At 45.4% G+C, this 16852-nt stretch overlaps 1 protein-coding gene across 1 annotated transcript in view; it reads right to left on the bottom strand.

Annotated features, from left to right (window-relative positions):
• Positions 1-11666, bottom strand: part of LOC138768823 (uncharacterized) — a 49205-nt gene extending 37539 nt beyond the window's left edge. Inside the window, exons 1-5 of the mRNA XM_069946780.1 lie at positions 11584-11666; positions 10308-10424; positions 6833-6979; positions 2868-3008; positions 1447-1569 (exon numbers count right to left, since the gene is read on the bottom strand). Coding sequence (XP_069802881.1) covers positions 1447-1569; positions 2868-3008; positions 6833-6979; positions 10308-10424; positions 11584-11638 — 583 coding nt within the window. The 5' untranslated portion in view covers positions 11639-11666. The remainder of the gene's footprint in view (positions 1-1446; positions 1570-2867; positions 3009-6832; positions 6980-10307; positions 10425-11583) is intronic.
• Positions 11667-16852: the final 5186 nt, after the last annotated feature.

The raw sequence follows: 16852 nt of genomic DNA, 5'->3' as shown, positions 1-16852 counted from the left end.
GTCCCCCTGATCATTTTGAGACATCTTCTGTCTTTCTAGCTCCTGCTGTTCCTGAGTTACAAGTTTTTCTAAAAGCCAGTCTGTGTCCAAGATGATGCCGTCCAGGAAACTACATTTCCCATAATGCATCTCACTGATTGGTCTGTTTGCATACTCGCCCCCTTAGCTTTCTTTTCTGCCCACTGCTGTTATCTCCAATGCACAGGACTGTTCTTACATTAGCCTACATTCACTGAAGCAGAGCAGAGATAGAACTATAACTTTTCATATTACAGAAACCTAGGCTTAGGAACACATATAAGTCTATGGAAGAAGCACAGGTGCATGGAGATGATGCAGGTGATGTCTTCAAGTCAATAGACAGCTAACCCCGCCCCTAGAGAGGAGATCACATGTGCTGTGTCTACAAAGGGGGGAAGAGGGAGCTGAGCATTGTCAGAGTGGACATAGAGGATATGAATTTAGACATCCAGAGCAGATAAGCATGGGGAAAAAAAAAAAAACAACAACAGGGAAAGGGTGCAAGATAGGTTATACATGTTTATTAGACATAGGGTGATATTGGGAAGGGGGATATTGTTTTAGAATATTAATTTTGATACCCAAATAGCCCCCTTAAGAATAATTGAATGTGATGTTTGCCTGGTAAGTCAACTAACAGGTCGCACCATCCATTGTATTCAACACAAATTTGGAACATACTCATAATAAGGCAATGATAACAAGTTCTGACAGACATAGTAAGAAAGTGTCCAAAGAGAAGAAGAAATAGAAGGAAAGTAGAAATAAGAAAAGAATAAGAAGTAATAGTACAACTCTATACATAGCTATGCCAGGATGTTATTGGAAGTCTACATACATGGAGGGGAAGTGGCGGAAAATAAAATTAAACCTCTAAAATGTAAAGTACTTTATGTTGTTTTTACTACATTATTTAGAGAAACATTTTGCAAAGCAAAAATAAAAATACAAGAGTACGAAAAGTAATAGATGCGGGAGACATTTCTTTGGGACGCATTTTCCCAAGGATCCTAAACAACTGTTAAAGAGAACCTGTCACCCTTCATGCTGAGGCAGAGCCCGGTCGATCCCCCGGTGCAGACCCATATACTTACGGCTTCCACGAAGTCTCGTTCCTGGAGCACGTCCCGCGGCGGCGCCCCCCTCCAAAGTCGCGTGCACGCTCCCCAGAGACAAGTCCGACGTCCCTAGAGAATGGCTGGAGCCGTCATTCTCTATGGCCATCGGACTCATCTCTGGGGAGAGTGCGCACAGCTTCGGAATGGGACTTCGTGGAAGCCGTAAGTATATGGGTCTGCACCGGGGGGTCGGCCGGGCTCTGCCCCAGCACAGGGGGTGACAGGTTCCCTTTAAATTAGAAGAACAATTTCAGCAGCAGGAGACAGGTAATGAAGGGAGCTATGATGGCTTTATAGACACTTATACCATCGTTGGTGCAGAAAACCGATACTTTAATTAATGATCCGTGATTTTTTTCCAAACTGTTGCCAAAATCGCAATGGGATTTTGTCCCACATCCACGAAAAGCCTCCGAAGATGAGACTCCTCCTGCAAAGATACATACAAGAGATTTAACACCATATGAGGCTTTATACATGAACATAAACATTGGTCTTGGTGATCATAGCCACCACCTTTACTATAGATTTCATAAATTAGGCTATGTTCACACTATGTAAAAGTACGGCTGTTGTTGCCATCGGCCTATTGTTCTATGGGATCCCGGCCAGAGCCGCAAAGAACTGACATATCAGCTGCGGCCGTAGGAAACCCTGTCAGTTCACACAATGAAGTGAGTGGCTCTGGCCGCTTGCTTCATTGTGTTCTATGGGGAGTCCTGAGACGGGCGCGCACTGATGCTCCTGCATCAGAACACTACGGCTATAAAGATTATCCGGCCGGTACTGCATTACCGGCCAGGATGATCTGTGCAGAGACCGGCCGTTCCGTGACCTGGCCGGGGTCAGAGAACAGCCGGTCGTTCACGTTGTGTGAACATAGCCTTAGTCTGAAAATAGAGCTGCCATATACCTGGGTTTTCAGAAATCAGGTTCTTTTACTATATGTTTAAACAGTATTCAGATTCAACTCTATATAGTGGGAAGAATCATGAGCTGCTGAACAGTTGTCATATCATCTCAAGGCCTCTGCTAGACCTCGTGCCTGCTGTGTCTGATCTGATAGAATGTGGCAGGCTGTCCAGGCAGAGGGCTGATCATATAGGTCAATGTAATGCATATACATTGCATTGTACTATGTAACTAATTAAATGATTGATTATGATATTCCTCTAGACGGGTAAAAAAAATAAAAAAAATGATAAATTATCCCTTTATTAAAAATGTTATCTCCTAAAATATTATATGGTTAAATAAAGGGTAAAAAAAAACAAAAAAAAAAGCTCTCATTGGTCATTCAACTGAAAAATAAAAAGTTATAGGACTTAGAAGATGAAGACGAAGGAAACATAAGCCAAAAGTTGAAATTGAGGGGGTTTGGAAGGGGTTAATGGACACGGTGGCTTGTTAAAGTATTAAAGTAGTAGAATTGTCCAGAAACCCTTTTATCATTCTACTGGTCCCACAGTGGGTATATCATGCAAAGAGATGATGGTTGACCTCAGGGAGATCAACCAAAAACACCACAGAGACACCATCACAGGTCTCGACGTAAGTGTATTCTAGGACATTGCCCCCTGGGCTCATTATGTTGAGACCTGTGATGGTGTCTCTGGAGTGTTCTTTTGCATCGTGGGTATATCAGAATTAGTGGGCACAGTTGTGAGAATCTTTCAGTCTTTGGTGGTTCCCTCAAAAGTAAAGAGGAAAAGAAACAATTTCTCCTACCTGTTACTTCTTCTGTCTGGAGAAAGCACATATTCTCCTCCCCGGTGCACTGTAAGGTATCGGAGGTGTAACACCAGGAAGAAGTCTCAGATCTGCAGGCTCGGCAGACGACTCCATTAGGGGTGGAGCTTTTTGGTGGTACTGGAAACAAACAGGAGAAAAAGAAAAAGAAAGAGAGAGAAATGGTTCATATGACATGTACTGTATATTTTATTGTTGGTCATAGATGAGTCTATAAATTAGTTAAAGGGGTTGAACCTTAGCTAAAGCCTATTAACATCATAAAAGTTAGTTTTAACCAGGAGACTGCTTGGTCAGTGGTCATCTTCATTATGTATTGAAATCAGTGAACGTCCATGTAATACACAAACAGTAGTCATCCTCGATAACAAGAGCTACTCATTGCAATGGGCATCAGATCTAGTTTACACTATTCCTAATGTCTTATTAAGGTCTGCAGTCAGTAGCGTAGCTACCGGGGTAGCCGCCGCGACCGGGCCCGCTACAGAGGGGGGCCCGCGGGGCCCTCAGGGCCCCGCAAGGCCCTCCCGATCAATCACTCTTGTGACCGCAAGCATTGTTTTGCTTGCAGTCACAAGAGTCCGACTCTGTCTTCCCCCGGCTGCTGCGCGGCTGCCGGGGGTGTCGCGTCTTATCCCCGGCAGCGCACGCATCCCAGAGCTCCCTGCGCGCCTTGGGCCCTGACTTCCGGTTCCGGCGCGCAGGGAGCTCTGGGATGCGCGCGCTGCCGGGGATAAGACGCGACACCCCCGGCAGCTGCGCAGCAGCCGGGGACAGACCGAAGGAGTGAGGATCAACGTGGGAGCGCGTTGTCAGGTGAGTTAAGTTTTGTTTTGTTTTTTTATCAGCCTGCAGGGTGGGGGGAAAGAGGGGGGCATCTATGAGCGTGGGGGGAAAGGGGACCATCTATAAGGGAGGAAAGGGGGGTGAAGGGGACCATCTATAAGGGAGGAGGGGGGGTGAAGGGGACCATCTATAAGGGAGGAGGGGGGGGGTGAAGGGGACCATCTATAAGGGAGGAGGGGGGGGGTGAAGGGGACCATCTATAAGGGAGGAGGGGGGGGGGTGAAGGGGACCATCTATAAGGGAGGAGGGGGGGGTGAAGGGGACCATCTATAAGGGAGGAGGGGGGGGTGAAGGGGACCATCTATAAGGGAGGAGGGGGGGGGGGTGAAGGGGACCATCTATAAGGGAGGAGGAGGGGGGGGTGAAGGGGACCATCTATAAGGGAGGAGGGGGGGGGGGTGAAGGGGACCATCTATAAGGGAGGAGGGGGGGGTGAAGGGGACCATCTATAAGGGAGGAGGGGGGGTGAAGGGGACCATCTATAAGGGAGGAGGGGGGGGTGAAGGGGACCATCTATAAGGGAGGGGGAGGGGGGTGAAGGGGACCATCTATAAGGGAGGAGGGGGGGGTGAAGGGGACCATCTATAAGGGAGGAGGGGGGGGTGAAGGGGACCATCTATAAGGGAGGAGGGGGGGTGAAGGGGACCATCTATAAGGGAGGGGGGAGAGGGGGCCATCTATAAGGGAGGGGGGGAGAGGGGGCCATCTATAAGGGAGGGTGGGGGGAGAGGGGGCCATCTATAAGGGAGGGTGGGGGGAGAGGGGGCCATCTATCAAGGAGGGGGGAGAGGGGGCCATCCATAAGGGAGGGTGAGGAGAGAGGGGGCCATCTATAAGGGAGGACGGGGGGTGAAGGGGACCATCTATAAGGGAGGGGGGGTGAAGGGGACCATCTATAAGGGAGGGGGGGGGAAGGGGACCATATATAAGGGAGGGGGGAGAGGGGGCCATCTATAAGGGAGGGTGGGGGGAGAGGGGGCCATTTATCAAGGAGGGGGGAGAGGGGGCCATCCATAAGGGAGGGTGAGGAGAGAGGGGGCCATCTATAAGGGAGAAGGGGGGGGTGAAGGGGACCATCTATAAGGGAGGAGGGGGGGGGGTGAAGGGGACCATCTATAAGGGAGGAGGGGGGGGTGAAGGGGACCATCTATAAGGGAGGGGGGAGAGGGGGCCATCTATAAGGGAGGGGGGGGAGAGGGGGCCATCTATAAGGGAGGGGGGGAGAGGGGGCCATCTATAAGGGAGGGTGGGGGGAGAGGGGGCCATCTATAAGGGAGGGTGGGGGGAGAGGGGGCCATCTATCAAGGAGGGGGGAGAGGGGGCCATCCATAAGGGAGGGTGAGGAGAGAGGGGGCCATCTATAAGGGAGGACGGGGGGTGAAGGGGACCATCTATAAGGGAGGGGGGGTGAAGGGGACCATCTATAAGGGAAGGGGGGGAAGGGGACCATATATAAGGGAGGGGGGAGAGGGGGCCATCTATAAGGGAGGGTGGGGGGAGAGGGGGCCATTTATCAAGGAGGGGGGAGAGGGGGCCATCCATAAGGGAGGGTGAGGAGAGAGGGGGCCATCTATAAGGGAGGGGGTAGAGGGGGCCATCTATATGGAGGGGGGAGAGGAGGCCATCTATAAGGGAGGGTGGGGGGAGAGGGGGCCATCTATAAGGAGGGCAACATGGGGGGAGAGGGGCCATCTATTTGGGGGGGCAACATAGGGGGAGAGGGAATACACAGAGGGGGGGCATATATTATTAGGGGGTCACACTAAATAAGGGTGTAAAGGGGCCAATACAAATGTGCAGTATGTATATAGATGAGGATGGTGCCAGAGTGAGGAGACTAATATGTCTGTCTGGCAGATTCTGTGGATTCGTGGCTCGGAGAAGTTCTCATAACGGCCCAGGGCAGATGGAGAAGAAGATGAAAAGGGAAGAACTCCGATCAGAAAAGACGTCTCCTGTGAGTCACCTGATATAACTGCACAGTAATGTATATGGTGTATAGAGCCTGTGTAGAGCTGGGGCCACCTCTATATGACTGGATGAGGTGATTTAGTATACTGGATTTGGTCAGTAACAATATGGTGGTGATGGTAGTGGTTGTGGTGTGGCGGTAATGTTTCCTTCCTATATACTGGTATTACTGGTAATATTGGTCTCAGTATACAGGATTTGGTCAGTAACAGTATGGCGATAATATGTACGGTGATAATACTCTTCTTCCAATATGCTGGTGTTATTGGTAATATCTGTCTTGGTGTGTGTGTATGTATATATATATATATATATATATACACACCAATAGCATCACTTGGTCGTGAAAGGAGGGGGGGGGGGGCCCAAGTTGGCCTCTCCCACCAGGGCCCAGGAGACATTAGCTACGCCCCTGTCTGCAGTGCAGTGCGTGCCCGCATCCTAATTCACCCGGCGGTAGCTGCACTCTCCATTGTGTAAACTGACATTTTTGTGCGTCTGCTATTCAATGAACAGCGGCCGCACAAAACTGAAAGGTCAGTTTTCGCCGTGGCCGCTAGGGATCCAATTGACTGAAGCACAATGGAAATAATCAATTAATCACGGCCGTTGTTGCAAATTGCAACAATGGCTGTGATTAATTGATAATTTACGTTGTGTGAATGTAGCCTTATGGTGATGAACAAACCTCTGAAGATTTATTCCTTGAGATTTTGTTAGAATCAGGTCATAAAATAAGTTTCTAAATCAATCACAATTCCGACCTAAATTCCCTGAATCAGGTGCACAGCTGCCAGCCCATGGAGTAAGTATAGTATCAGTATATCTTCTTACCCCAACAGGCCATACAGTAAACAGCATTGTATAGCGCATCACTGTACTGTATGGAAGCAGGAACTCCCATCACAATAACAGGTGTCCCTGCTCTCCATATTGTTTCTGTGGTTCCCTATGCTAGGACACCATGGAAACTAACTGCTCAAGAGGAAGCGTATGCTATTATGAAAACTTGTGATTATCAGCCAAACATTCATATAAATGTGTGAATGTTCATTCTCAGTCACTGGCCCTTGCAGAAGACCTTGTGCAAGGGCCAATCACAACTTATGCAGTTATGGATGACTTACATTGTGGAATAGTAGGCGTACATGAGTCAGTGCCGCAGCATGAAAGGACAATGCTGATGTGTCCGTTCTGTAGGGTTAGGCTGCTCTTAGCATTACATTGAGCCGGGTCTGTGCATCCCCTTTGGAAAACTGTAGTAGTGATTCCATCTACAAATAAATACAGCAAAGATTTTTTATTTTTTTAAGGCAATGTTTTTGGAATAGAACCAACATAGAAATAAAACCTTCCGGATCTTAATTAGTGTGTAGCAGTGATTGATTGTAACTAGAGATGAGTGAAAGAATTTGTCACAAATTTAATTTCACCTGAATTTTTTTAATATATTCCGACTTCTATAAAAATGTCAGCTGTAGTGATAATGATGATGACTCATGGATCCTAAGTTCCGCCATGCTTCCCCATAATGCCTTGCAGTCAGCCCTTCCTGTATGGCAGCCAATCATGAGGGCTTTAGAAGTGAGTGACAGTCAGCAAAATTAGGAAATCTAACATTTGTGAAGATGACATTAGAGAGAGAACATCTTAGACAGAGTTATATAGAACACAAATCCAGATAGATAATGGAGTGAAAGGTCAGTGTTTTAATAAGGACAAAGAAAGAGAAATTGGTAGAAAGAGTGTTTAGAGGGAGGTTTCCTTCTCTATGCAACACTTGGACGGGCAGAAACCAATACAGAAACTAATGGCATAGCAACCATGGAGGCAGACCACGCAATTGCTATGGGGCCCATGGAGCAGGGGGGCCCAGGCCAGCCCTTATCAGAAAAACATGGTCTGTCTTCAAGGTACTAATGGACGTCCCTCCACCACCCTCTCCGGGAGATACAATGTCTTGGTGCGGAAGTTACAGGATCTTTAACTGTCACCATTCGCCGAGTGCACCTCCTGCAACAATGCTTCTCATTGGGGAGGGAGGGAGAGCTGACCGAGTATGGCTTAGAACATTGTGAAATTGTCAGTGTAGGGAGGGAGAGCTGACCGAGTAGGGCTTAGAACATTGTGAAATTGTCAGTGAAGGGAGGGAGAGCTGACCGAGTAGGGCTTAGAACATTGTAAAATTGTCAGTGAAGGGAGGGAGAGCTGACCGAGTAGGGCTTAGAACATTGTGGAATTGTCAGTGAAGGGAGGGAGAGCTGACTGAGTAGGGCTTAGAACATTGTGAAACTGTCAGTGAAGGGAGGGAGAGCTGACCGAGTAGGGCTTAGAACATTGTAAAATTGTCAGTGAAGGGAGAGAGAGCTGACCGAGTAGGGCTTAGAACATTGTGAAATTATCAGAGAAGGGAGGGAGAGCTGACCAAGTAGGGCTTAGAACATTGTAAAATTGTCAGTGAAGGGAGAGCTGACCAAGTAGGGCTTAGAACATTGTAAAATTGTCAGTGAAGGGAGGGAGAGCTGACCAAGTAGGGCTTAGAACATTGTAAAATTGTCAGTGAAAGGAGGGAGAGCTGACCAAGTAGGGCTTAGAACATTGTAAAATTGTCAGTGAAGGGAGGGAGAGCTGACCAAGTAGGGCTTAGAACATTGTGAAATTGTCAGTGTAGGGAGGGAGAGCTGACCAAGTAGGGCTTAGAACATTGTGAAATTGTCAGTGTAGGGAGGGTGAAAGAATCCAGCATTTAAGCACTATAAGGATTCATTTCTTTACCCTGAAGTGTATCTTTCTGTCTGGCTTTGCAATGTGCCAGTGATTGCCGGGTGTAAATAATATACACAGTAGTATATACATCATTGCGTATATACACACAGATGAATAAGAAAGATGCTAATGCCATGTAATTGCTTCAATTTTGATACAATAAACATCAAAAAGAGCAAAAAAATAGCGAGTTCACCATTGCTGTTACGTTTTCCTCTTGCACCGTGCCGCAGATAAACCTTACAGTGCCCGTTCTTTGTTATTACCTTTTGTAAATTGTGCACAAGCTACACAAAAGCCACAGATGGTCTAACTGACTTACCTGATCTCCCTGGCACAATTGTTCAGTCAGGGGTCATGTTAACCATGGCTACATGTAGATAAGGCTCTATTATCTACATAGGAAATTACAGATAAGGCAGCTGGCAGAGCATACACCGGAAATGATAACTTCTGCCCATGTCCTATCATGTTGTTGTTCCATCTATGCAGCGGAAGTCTTTTCTTTCCACAGGTCCCTTTTTTATTGTAAGGTAAGTCCTCATTTCCTACAGCATTATAGAAAAGAGACTTAACAGACAGAGCTGTGTATTAGACGTCTATAACCTTCACCCTGTCCCCCGCTCTTCAGTGGTGTCCTAGCCAACTGCCTACTCCTTCTTCCAGCATTGAACACCTCACCATCTGCTGGACAAAAGTGGAAGTAAAAAGAATAAAAAGAAAAAAATATTCATGCTTCACTGCAAGCTTGTATTTAAGGGGTACTCCGGGCTGGGGGTATTTTTCTGGCTCTGGCCGGGAAGGGGGTGGTTATGGACCGTGGAGGTCACTTACCTAGCGCTAGGTCCAGGATCGCGCTGCCCGGTACACCCGCCCATAACCACCCCTTCCCCGGCCAGAGCAGAAAAATACCCCCGGCCCGGAGTACCCCTTTAAAGAGTCACTGTTGCAAAAAAAAATATATCAACAGAGCTTGTGATTGCAACTCACTTTATGGAGCATGGACCATAGTTTGACACCTAGAGGCCATATGTATAACTTCAATTTAAACAGAGAAAACTTAAAAAAAAAATAAAGAGGATGTTGCAAAACTGCTTGTAATAACAACTTTGCAACGTTGAAAAAGTGCCATTTTATCTGTTTTCCTTTTGAATATTAAGTATTCAAATATAAATATAAAAAATAACACTAATATTTATTAGGAGTTGTCATAAAAAAGATTCAAATTATAAACATAAATAAATAAACAGTTATAAATACTTACCTATCCGGACCTTGTCCTGCCTATACAGGGGCTGGAATTGTTACAGTGTATCAGTGCAGAGCACAACTCTCTCCTCTCCTATTGTTTGCTTCTATGTATCCGCTCAGACTTCAATAAGATAATTATTAGATCATCATAGGTTTTCAGCTTAAGGATATGAACAGGAACACATCCAAGCAGTTATTAAATTGGTGAGGAAATGACAAGCAAAACCTATTAGAAAGTTACAGAACTGTATACAATGAATAACCCTGATTTACATAAAAAAAAAACTACAAAAAGTTACAATAGGTTACGGTTAGAGATGAGCGAACCTGGAGCATGCTGGAGTCGATCCGAACCCGAACTTTCGGCATTTGATTAGCGGTGGCTGCTGAACTTGGATAACGCCCTAAGGCTATGTGGAAAACATGGATATAGTCATTGGCTGTATCCATGTTTTCCAGACAACCTTAGAGCTTTATCCAAGTTCAGCAGCCCCCGCTAATCAAATGTCGAACGATCGGGTTTGGATCGACTCGAACCCAAACCCGGTTCGCTCATCTCTAGTTACGGTTAATCCTAAGACTTACCGATAGTGGATTCCTGGTATTTGGATCCGCACTGTTGGCCTGAAGGACAAATCACATCGAAGCCAAAGCACAATGAGGGTGTAGAAGCCCTACACACTGTGCACGAGAGAGCGTCACCTAGAGACACATCACACAGCACAGAGATCAGTCAGCCTGTAATATCAGATGGATAATCCTCATCAGGAGGGAAGAGCTGTCCTACAGGGATATACTGCTCTGTCTGCCAGGAACAGAAGAATAAATAGTCTATTATTATTATTATTATTATTATTATTATTATTATTATTATTATTAGTAGTAGTAGTAGTAGTAGTAGTAGTAGTAGTAGTAGTAGTAGTAGTAAAATATAATGTTATATTTTTAATACATAATAACACTATGTAAGATTTGAGTGATGATATAAATATATATATATATATATATATATATATATATATATATATATATATTTACAGTACCATTGCAGAATATACAATGGACAGTGTGATTCTTGGTTAGAATTTAATCTATACAATTAGACAGTAACTTTACCCATATTTACAAATATATTATTCTATAATTATTATATGAGTGATGGTCATACATGTTCATACACAAAAAGTCAGTTATAACAGACACACCCATAGCTGACGTTCCCAGTATAGACATGGAGAACCATCAGGGGCACCATGTGAGGAATAGAGGGACGTGACGTTCAGGAAGAAGAGACCAAGACAAGACAAGATAAAGATGGGGGAATTACCCAGGGTGTCACGCAACTGCTGCTGAATGCTGTCATTCATTGCTAATGGTGCATTTACACAGGCAGATTTATCTGACAGATTTTAGAAGCCAAAGCCAGGCACAGATGATAAACAGGGAACGGGTCATAAAGGAAAGACTGAGATTTCTTCTCTTTTCAAATCCATTCCTGGTTTTGGCTTCCAAAATCTGTCAGATAAATCTGCCTGTGTAAACGCACCATAACTTGGAATTGACCCTTCCCAACAATTGGATTCACCTGGCTGATACAACAAACTGGGAGACTTCTCTGTTAATTATCTGTTTTTGCAGTTTTTATTATTATTTTTTTTCCCGAAGAAACAACAAATTTGAAATCCAACTACTAATGTGAGCTGAATGTATTATTAATTATTATTATTATTGTTATTATTATTAATACTATTTAGAAAAAAGCCATTAAAACAATTCAAGATAATAATAATAATAATAATAATAATAATAATAATAATAATAATAATAATAATAATAATACATTATATATCAGATCACTTACTTGTTGCTATAAGAGCTGAGAGAAGACTCAGGATCCCGGCCATCAGGGACATCATGGTTCTGTTCTTGTTGACGGATCGTTATGTGAGATGGAAACCTTGGCTGAGATTCCAAATTTATTGGATTTTATAGGGTGTGACGTGGGAAGGGCTGAAACCATTTCTGAGAGATAAAAACCTGCCCACTATGACCAGAGCTGAAGCTCCCCGACTCCTCTCTTTGTCTTCATAATAAACGGAATGGATCTACCAAATAGTAAGTTAATATACAGAAATACAGTGGTACCTTGGTTTAGGAGTAACTTGGATTAAGAGCATTGCTTTGGTTTAAGAGCTCCCTGTACTGGGTGGGAGGGGGAGTGGGGGAGGGGCATGTTCTGCATAGCGGGGTCTACAGCTCTGTACTCTGACCCAGGAAGTCTCCCTCACCATCCAAATCATAGCAGATCCACTTCAGGCTGGGGCTTACATCAGGGGACAGGACTGTGGAGGTAATCTCTCCATAGCTGTAGCCCCTCTCTCCCCGGACAGAGAGTGCTGCATGTATGTGCCCACATCTGTCCTGCTCATTCCTTCATGCTCCCTGCAGTCTCTGTCAGCCCTTGTGTTTCCCATCCTCTCCATTCCTGCTATAATGTGCCTGCACTCACACTCAGCTATACACACTGCTGCTATAATGTGCCTGCACTCACACTCAGCTATACACACTGCTGCTATAATGTGCCTGCACTCACAGTCAGCTATACACACTGCTGCTATAATGTGCCTGCACTCACACTCAGCTATACACACTGCTGCTATAACATGTCTGCACTCACTCAGCTATACACAATGCTGCTATAATGTGCCTGCACTCACACTCAGCTATACACACTGCTGCTATAATGTGCCTGCACTCACACTCAGCTATACATACTGCTGCTATAATGTGCCTGCACTCACACTCAGCTATACATACTGCTGCTATAATGTGCCTGCACTCACACTCAGCTATACACACTGCTATAATGTGCTGCTATAATGTGCCTGCACTCACACTCAGCTATACACACTGCTATAATGTGCCTGCACTCATACTCAGCTATACACATTGCTGCTATAATGTGCCTGCACTCACACTCAGCAATTCACACTGATATTTACAGAAGTTTCTTTCACTTTTCTCACTTTTCTCACTTGCTGATTTGTCCATGCTGAACACACACAGTCCTGCTTCCCTATTCTAGCCTGTTTTTCTGCGCTCTTGCATAATGAGGATCTGAGATCCATCCTGTATCGACAAACTGCTGTTGTTTTTTTCAGGTTTATGCACAACTAGAAAATGTACCCGGCGCTGCCCGGGTATAAAGTGTCAGTATGTATTGAGGGTCCTGTATACCTGTAGTATAGAGTTGGTGGAGGTGCTGTATACCTGTAGTATAGAGTTGGTGGAGGTCTTGTATACCTAAAGTATATAGTTCGGGGGTCCTGTATACCTGTAGTGTATAGTTTGGGGTTCTGTATACCTGTAGTATAGAGTTGGTGGAGGTGCTGTGGCAGTGTTATCCAGTCACAGTATGGTGGTATTGGTCAGGTCTGGTATGACAGTGTTATCCAGTCACAGTATGGCGGTATTGGTCAGGTCTGGTATGGCAGTGTTATCCAGTCACAGTATGGCGGTATTGTTCAGGTCTGGTATAGCAGTGTTATCCAGTCACAGTGTGGTCGTATTGGTCAGGTGTGGTATGGCAGTGTTATCCAGTCAGTGTGGCCGTATTGGTCAGGTCTGGTGTGGCGGTGTTATCCATTCACAGTATGGCGGTATTGGTCAGGTCTGGTATGGCAGTGTTATCCAGTCACAATGTGGCGGTATTGGTCAGGTCTGGTGTGGCGGTCTTATTTGGTATGGTATGACAGTGTTATCCAGTCACAGTATGGCGGTATTGGTCAGGTCTGGTATGGCAGTGTTATCCAGTCACAGTATGGCGGTATTGGTCAGGTCTGGTATGGCGGTGTTATCCAGTCACAGTATGGCAGTATTGGTCTGGTATGGCAGTGTTATCCAGTCACAGTATGGTGGTATTGGTCAGGTCTGGTATGGCAGTGTTATCCAGTCACAGTGTGGCGGTATTGGTCAGGTCTGGTGTGGTGTGGCGGTGTTATCCAGTCACAGTATGGTGGTATTGGTCAGGTCTTATATGACAGTGTTATCCAGTCACAGTATGGCAGTATTGGTCAGGTCTGGTATGGCAGTGTTATCCAGTCACAGTATGGCGGTATTGGTCAGGTCTGGTATGGAGTTGTTATCCAGTAACAGTATGGCGGTATTGGTCAGGTCTGGTGTGGTGGTGTTATCCAGTCACAGTATGGCGGTATTGGTCAGGTCTGGCAGTGTTATCCAGTCACAGTATGGCGGTATTGGTCAGGTCTAGTATGGAGTTGTTATCCAGTCACGGTATGGTGGTATTGGTCAGGTCTGGTGTGGTGGTGTTATCCAGTCACAGTATGGCGGTATTGGTCAGGTCTGGTGTGGCGGTGTTAAATGTGACGTGTGGAGCTATTACCTACCTATCCTGATGCTAATTGGTGAGGATGGGGCGTGTTCAGATTTAGTGCTTAGGGCAGCAGCAGCTGGTAATACTGACCTGTATAGATGGAGTAGGGGGTCCTGTATATACATGTACTGTATAGATGGAGTAGGGGGTCCTGTATATACATGTACTGTATAGATGGAGTAGGGGGCCCTGTATATACATGTACTGTATAGATAGAGTAGGGGGTCCTGTATATACATGTACTGTATAGTTGGAGTAGGGGGCCCTGTATATACATGTACTGTATAGATGGAGTAGGGGGTCCTGTATATACATGTACTGTATAGATGGAGTAGGGGGTCCTGTATATACATGTACTGTATAGATGGAGTAGGGGGTCCTGTATATACATGTACTGTATAGATGGAGTAGGGGGTCCTGTATATACATGTACTGTATAGATGGAGTAGGGGGTCCTGTATATACATGTACTGTATAGATGGAGTAGGGGGTCCTGTATATACATGTACTGTATAGATGGAGTAGGGGGTCTACCAGTTATTACTGTGGATGTTGTGAGGCAGCTTCCCTAGCAACCATTGCTCCCTGTGAAAATGAAAGCAGTAATCCTATTGGTTGCTAAGGCTCCAACTGCCGTGTCTGCTGCAGCTAATTATATCACCTGTGTTTGCAGTGAGGAGATTTTCCCATTCATCTCTATGAGGCGCCTCTCTTTCCCCTCCCCCTCCCCTCTTGTACATCTGGCGGGGACGGGACCTTCGCAATAACCTTCCTGGGCACCCGATGTATCTGTGGGCCAAATTTGGGGTCAAACGGTTCAGGCGTTTGGAAGTCTATAGAGGACAGACAGACAGTCAGACAGAAGGACAGACAGACAGACAGACTTTGATTTTTATTATATAGATATACTCCACATGCTGATTGCTATACTGTACAGTAACTTATAATATGACATGTTCAGCTGTTTCTCATTGTTTGTTTCATCTGTTCTACATGTTATTCTGAATTTAAAAAATCATTATTTTTGAGTTGTGGAACCAATTGTCTGCATTTTAGTGATTCCTTATGGGAAATTTTGCTTTGGTTTAAGAGTGGATTTGGAATACAGGCACCACTGTACTATATATTTTTTTATTTAATTTAATTTAAAGTTATTGTCATGTTTTTCATTTTTCATTACATTTTCCCTATTTGGGCAAAAAGGACAATTGCCCAGGGCGCCCATCCCCTGCCTGCAGCTGTAATGATGTCAGTAAGAGACAGGGATGGGGTTCTTCAGGGGCAGCCTTTTACTAGCTGAGGTTTCTGCTGCCTGTTTCAACTTAAATGTGCTCCCTTGAGAAATACCCCCCCCCCCCCCCACTACCTCCTCCTCCTCCTCGGCTCGGACAAGACTCCAGCTTCCAATGTTTGCATAACAACCTCAGAAAGGGAGGGCTGAATGGAGGGGTTAAAAGGTCTGATGTCACTGGTCACGTGACCTATCATCCATTCCATGCTATATAAGGAGGTGCTGATCACCATGTAAACAGTCAGCAGGAGGTGCATTCTGGGAGGGAAGCCCTGGTCAGGTCCCCAGTGCTTGGCTTTACATGGTAAGCACAGGATGACTGAGGGAGAGAGGGGGAAGCAGAGTGAGAGAAGCACTTGGAGAGCATGGTCACTGTGCTGAGACTGGAGATCAGTGTGAGATCAGAGGATGGGGCTGAGGAGGAGGATGGTAGAGGGAACTGGTTCCTTTGGGGGGGGGGCTTGAGATTTTTAAATGAAAGAAATGTACAAATTTCGAAAATTATCAGGAGACATTACTGATCCCTCCATCTAACAACTGATCAAGAGACACTACTGATCCCTCCATCAATTAACTGAGCAGGAGACATTACTGATCCCTCCATCTAACATGTGAGCAGGAGACATTACTGATCCCTCCATCCAACAACTGAGCAGGAGACATTACTGATCCCCCCCTAAAAACTGAGCAGGACAAATTACTGATCCCTCAAAACAACGAGACATTACAGATCCCTCCATCAAACAACTGAGCAGGAAACATTACTGATCCCTCCATCAATTAACTGAGCAGTAGAAAATTACTGATCCCTCCATCTAACAACTGAGCAGGACACATTACTGATCCCTCCATCTAACAACTGAGCAGGACACATTACTGATCCCTCATAACAACTGAGCAGGAGACATTACTGATCCCTCCATCTAACAACTGAGCAGGAGACATTACTGATCCCCCCCTAAAAACTGAGCAGGACAAATTACTGATCCCTCAGGACAACGAGACATTACTGATCCCTCCATCAATTAACTGAGCAAGAAACATTACTGATCCCTCCATCCAACAACTGAGCAGGACACATTACTGATCCCTCCATCAATTAACTGAGCAGTAGAAAATTACTGATCCCTCCATCTAACAACTGAGCAGGACACATTACTGATCCCTCCATCAAACAAGTGAGCAGGAGACATTACTGATCCCTCTGTCAAACAACTGAGCAGGAGACATTACTGATCCCTCCATCTAACAACTGAGCAGGACACATTACTGATCCCTCATAACAATTGAGCTGGAGACATTACTGATCCCTCCATCTAACAACTGAGCAGGAGACATTACTGATCCCTCCATCTAACAACTGAGCAGGATACATTACTGATCCCTCCATCAAACAACTGATCAGGAGACATTACTGATCCCTCCATCAAACAAGTCAGCAGGACA

Source organism: Dendropsophus ebraccatus, chromosome 12, assembly GCF_027789765.1.
Source record: "Dendropsophus ebraccatus isolate aDenEbr1 chromosome 12, aDenEbr1.pat, whole genome shotgun sequence".
In the NCBI taxonomy this organism is placed as follows: Eukaryota; Metazoa; Chordata; class Amphibia; order Anura; family Hylidae; genus Dendropsophus; species Dendropsophus ebraccatus.
The sequence above is the reverse complement of the archived record's forward strand: the minus strand, read 5'-3'. Positions and strand labels throughout refer to the sequence as shown.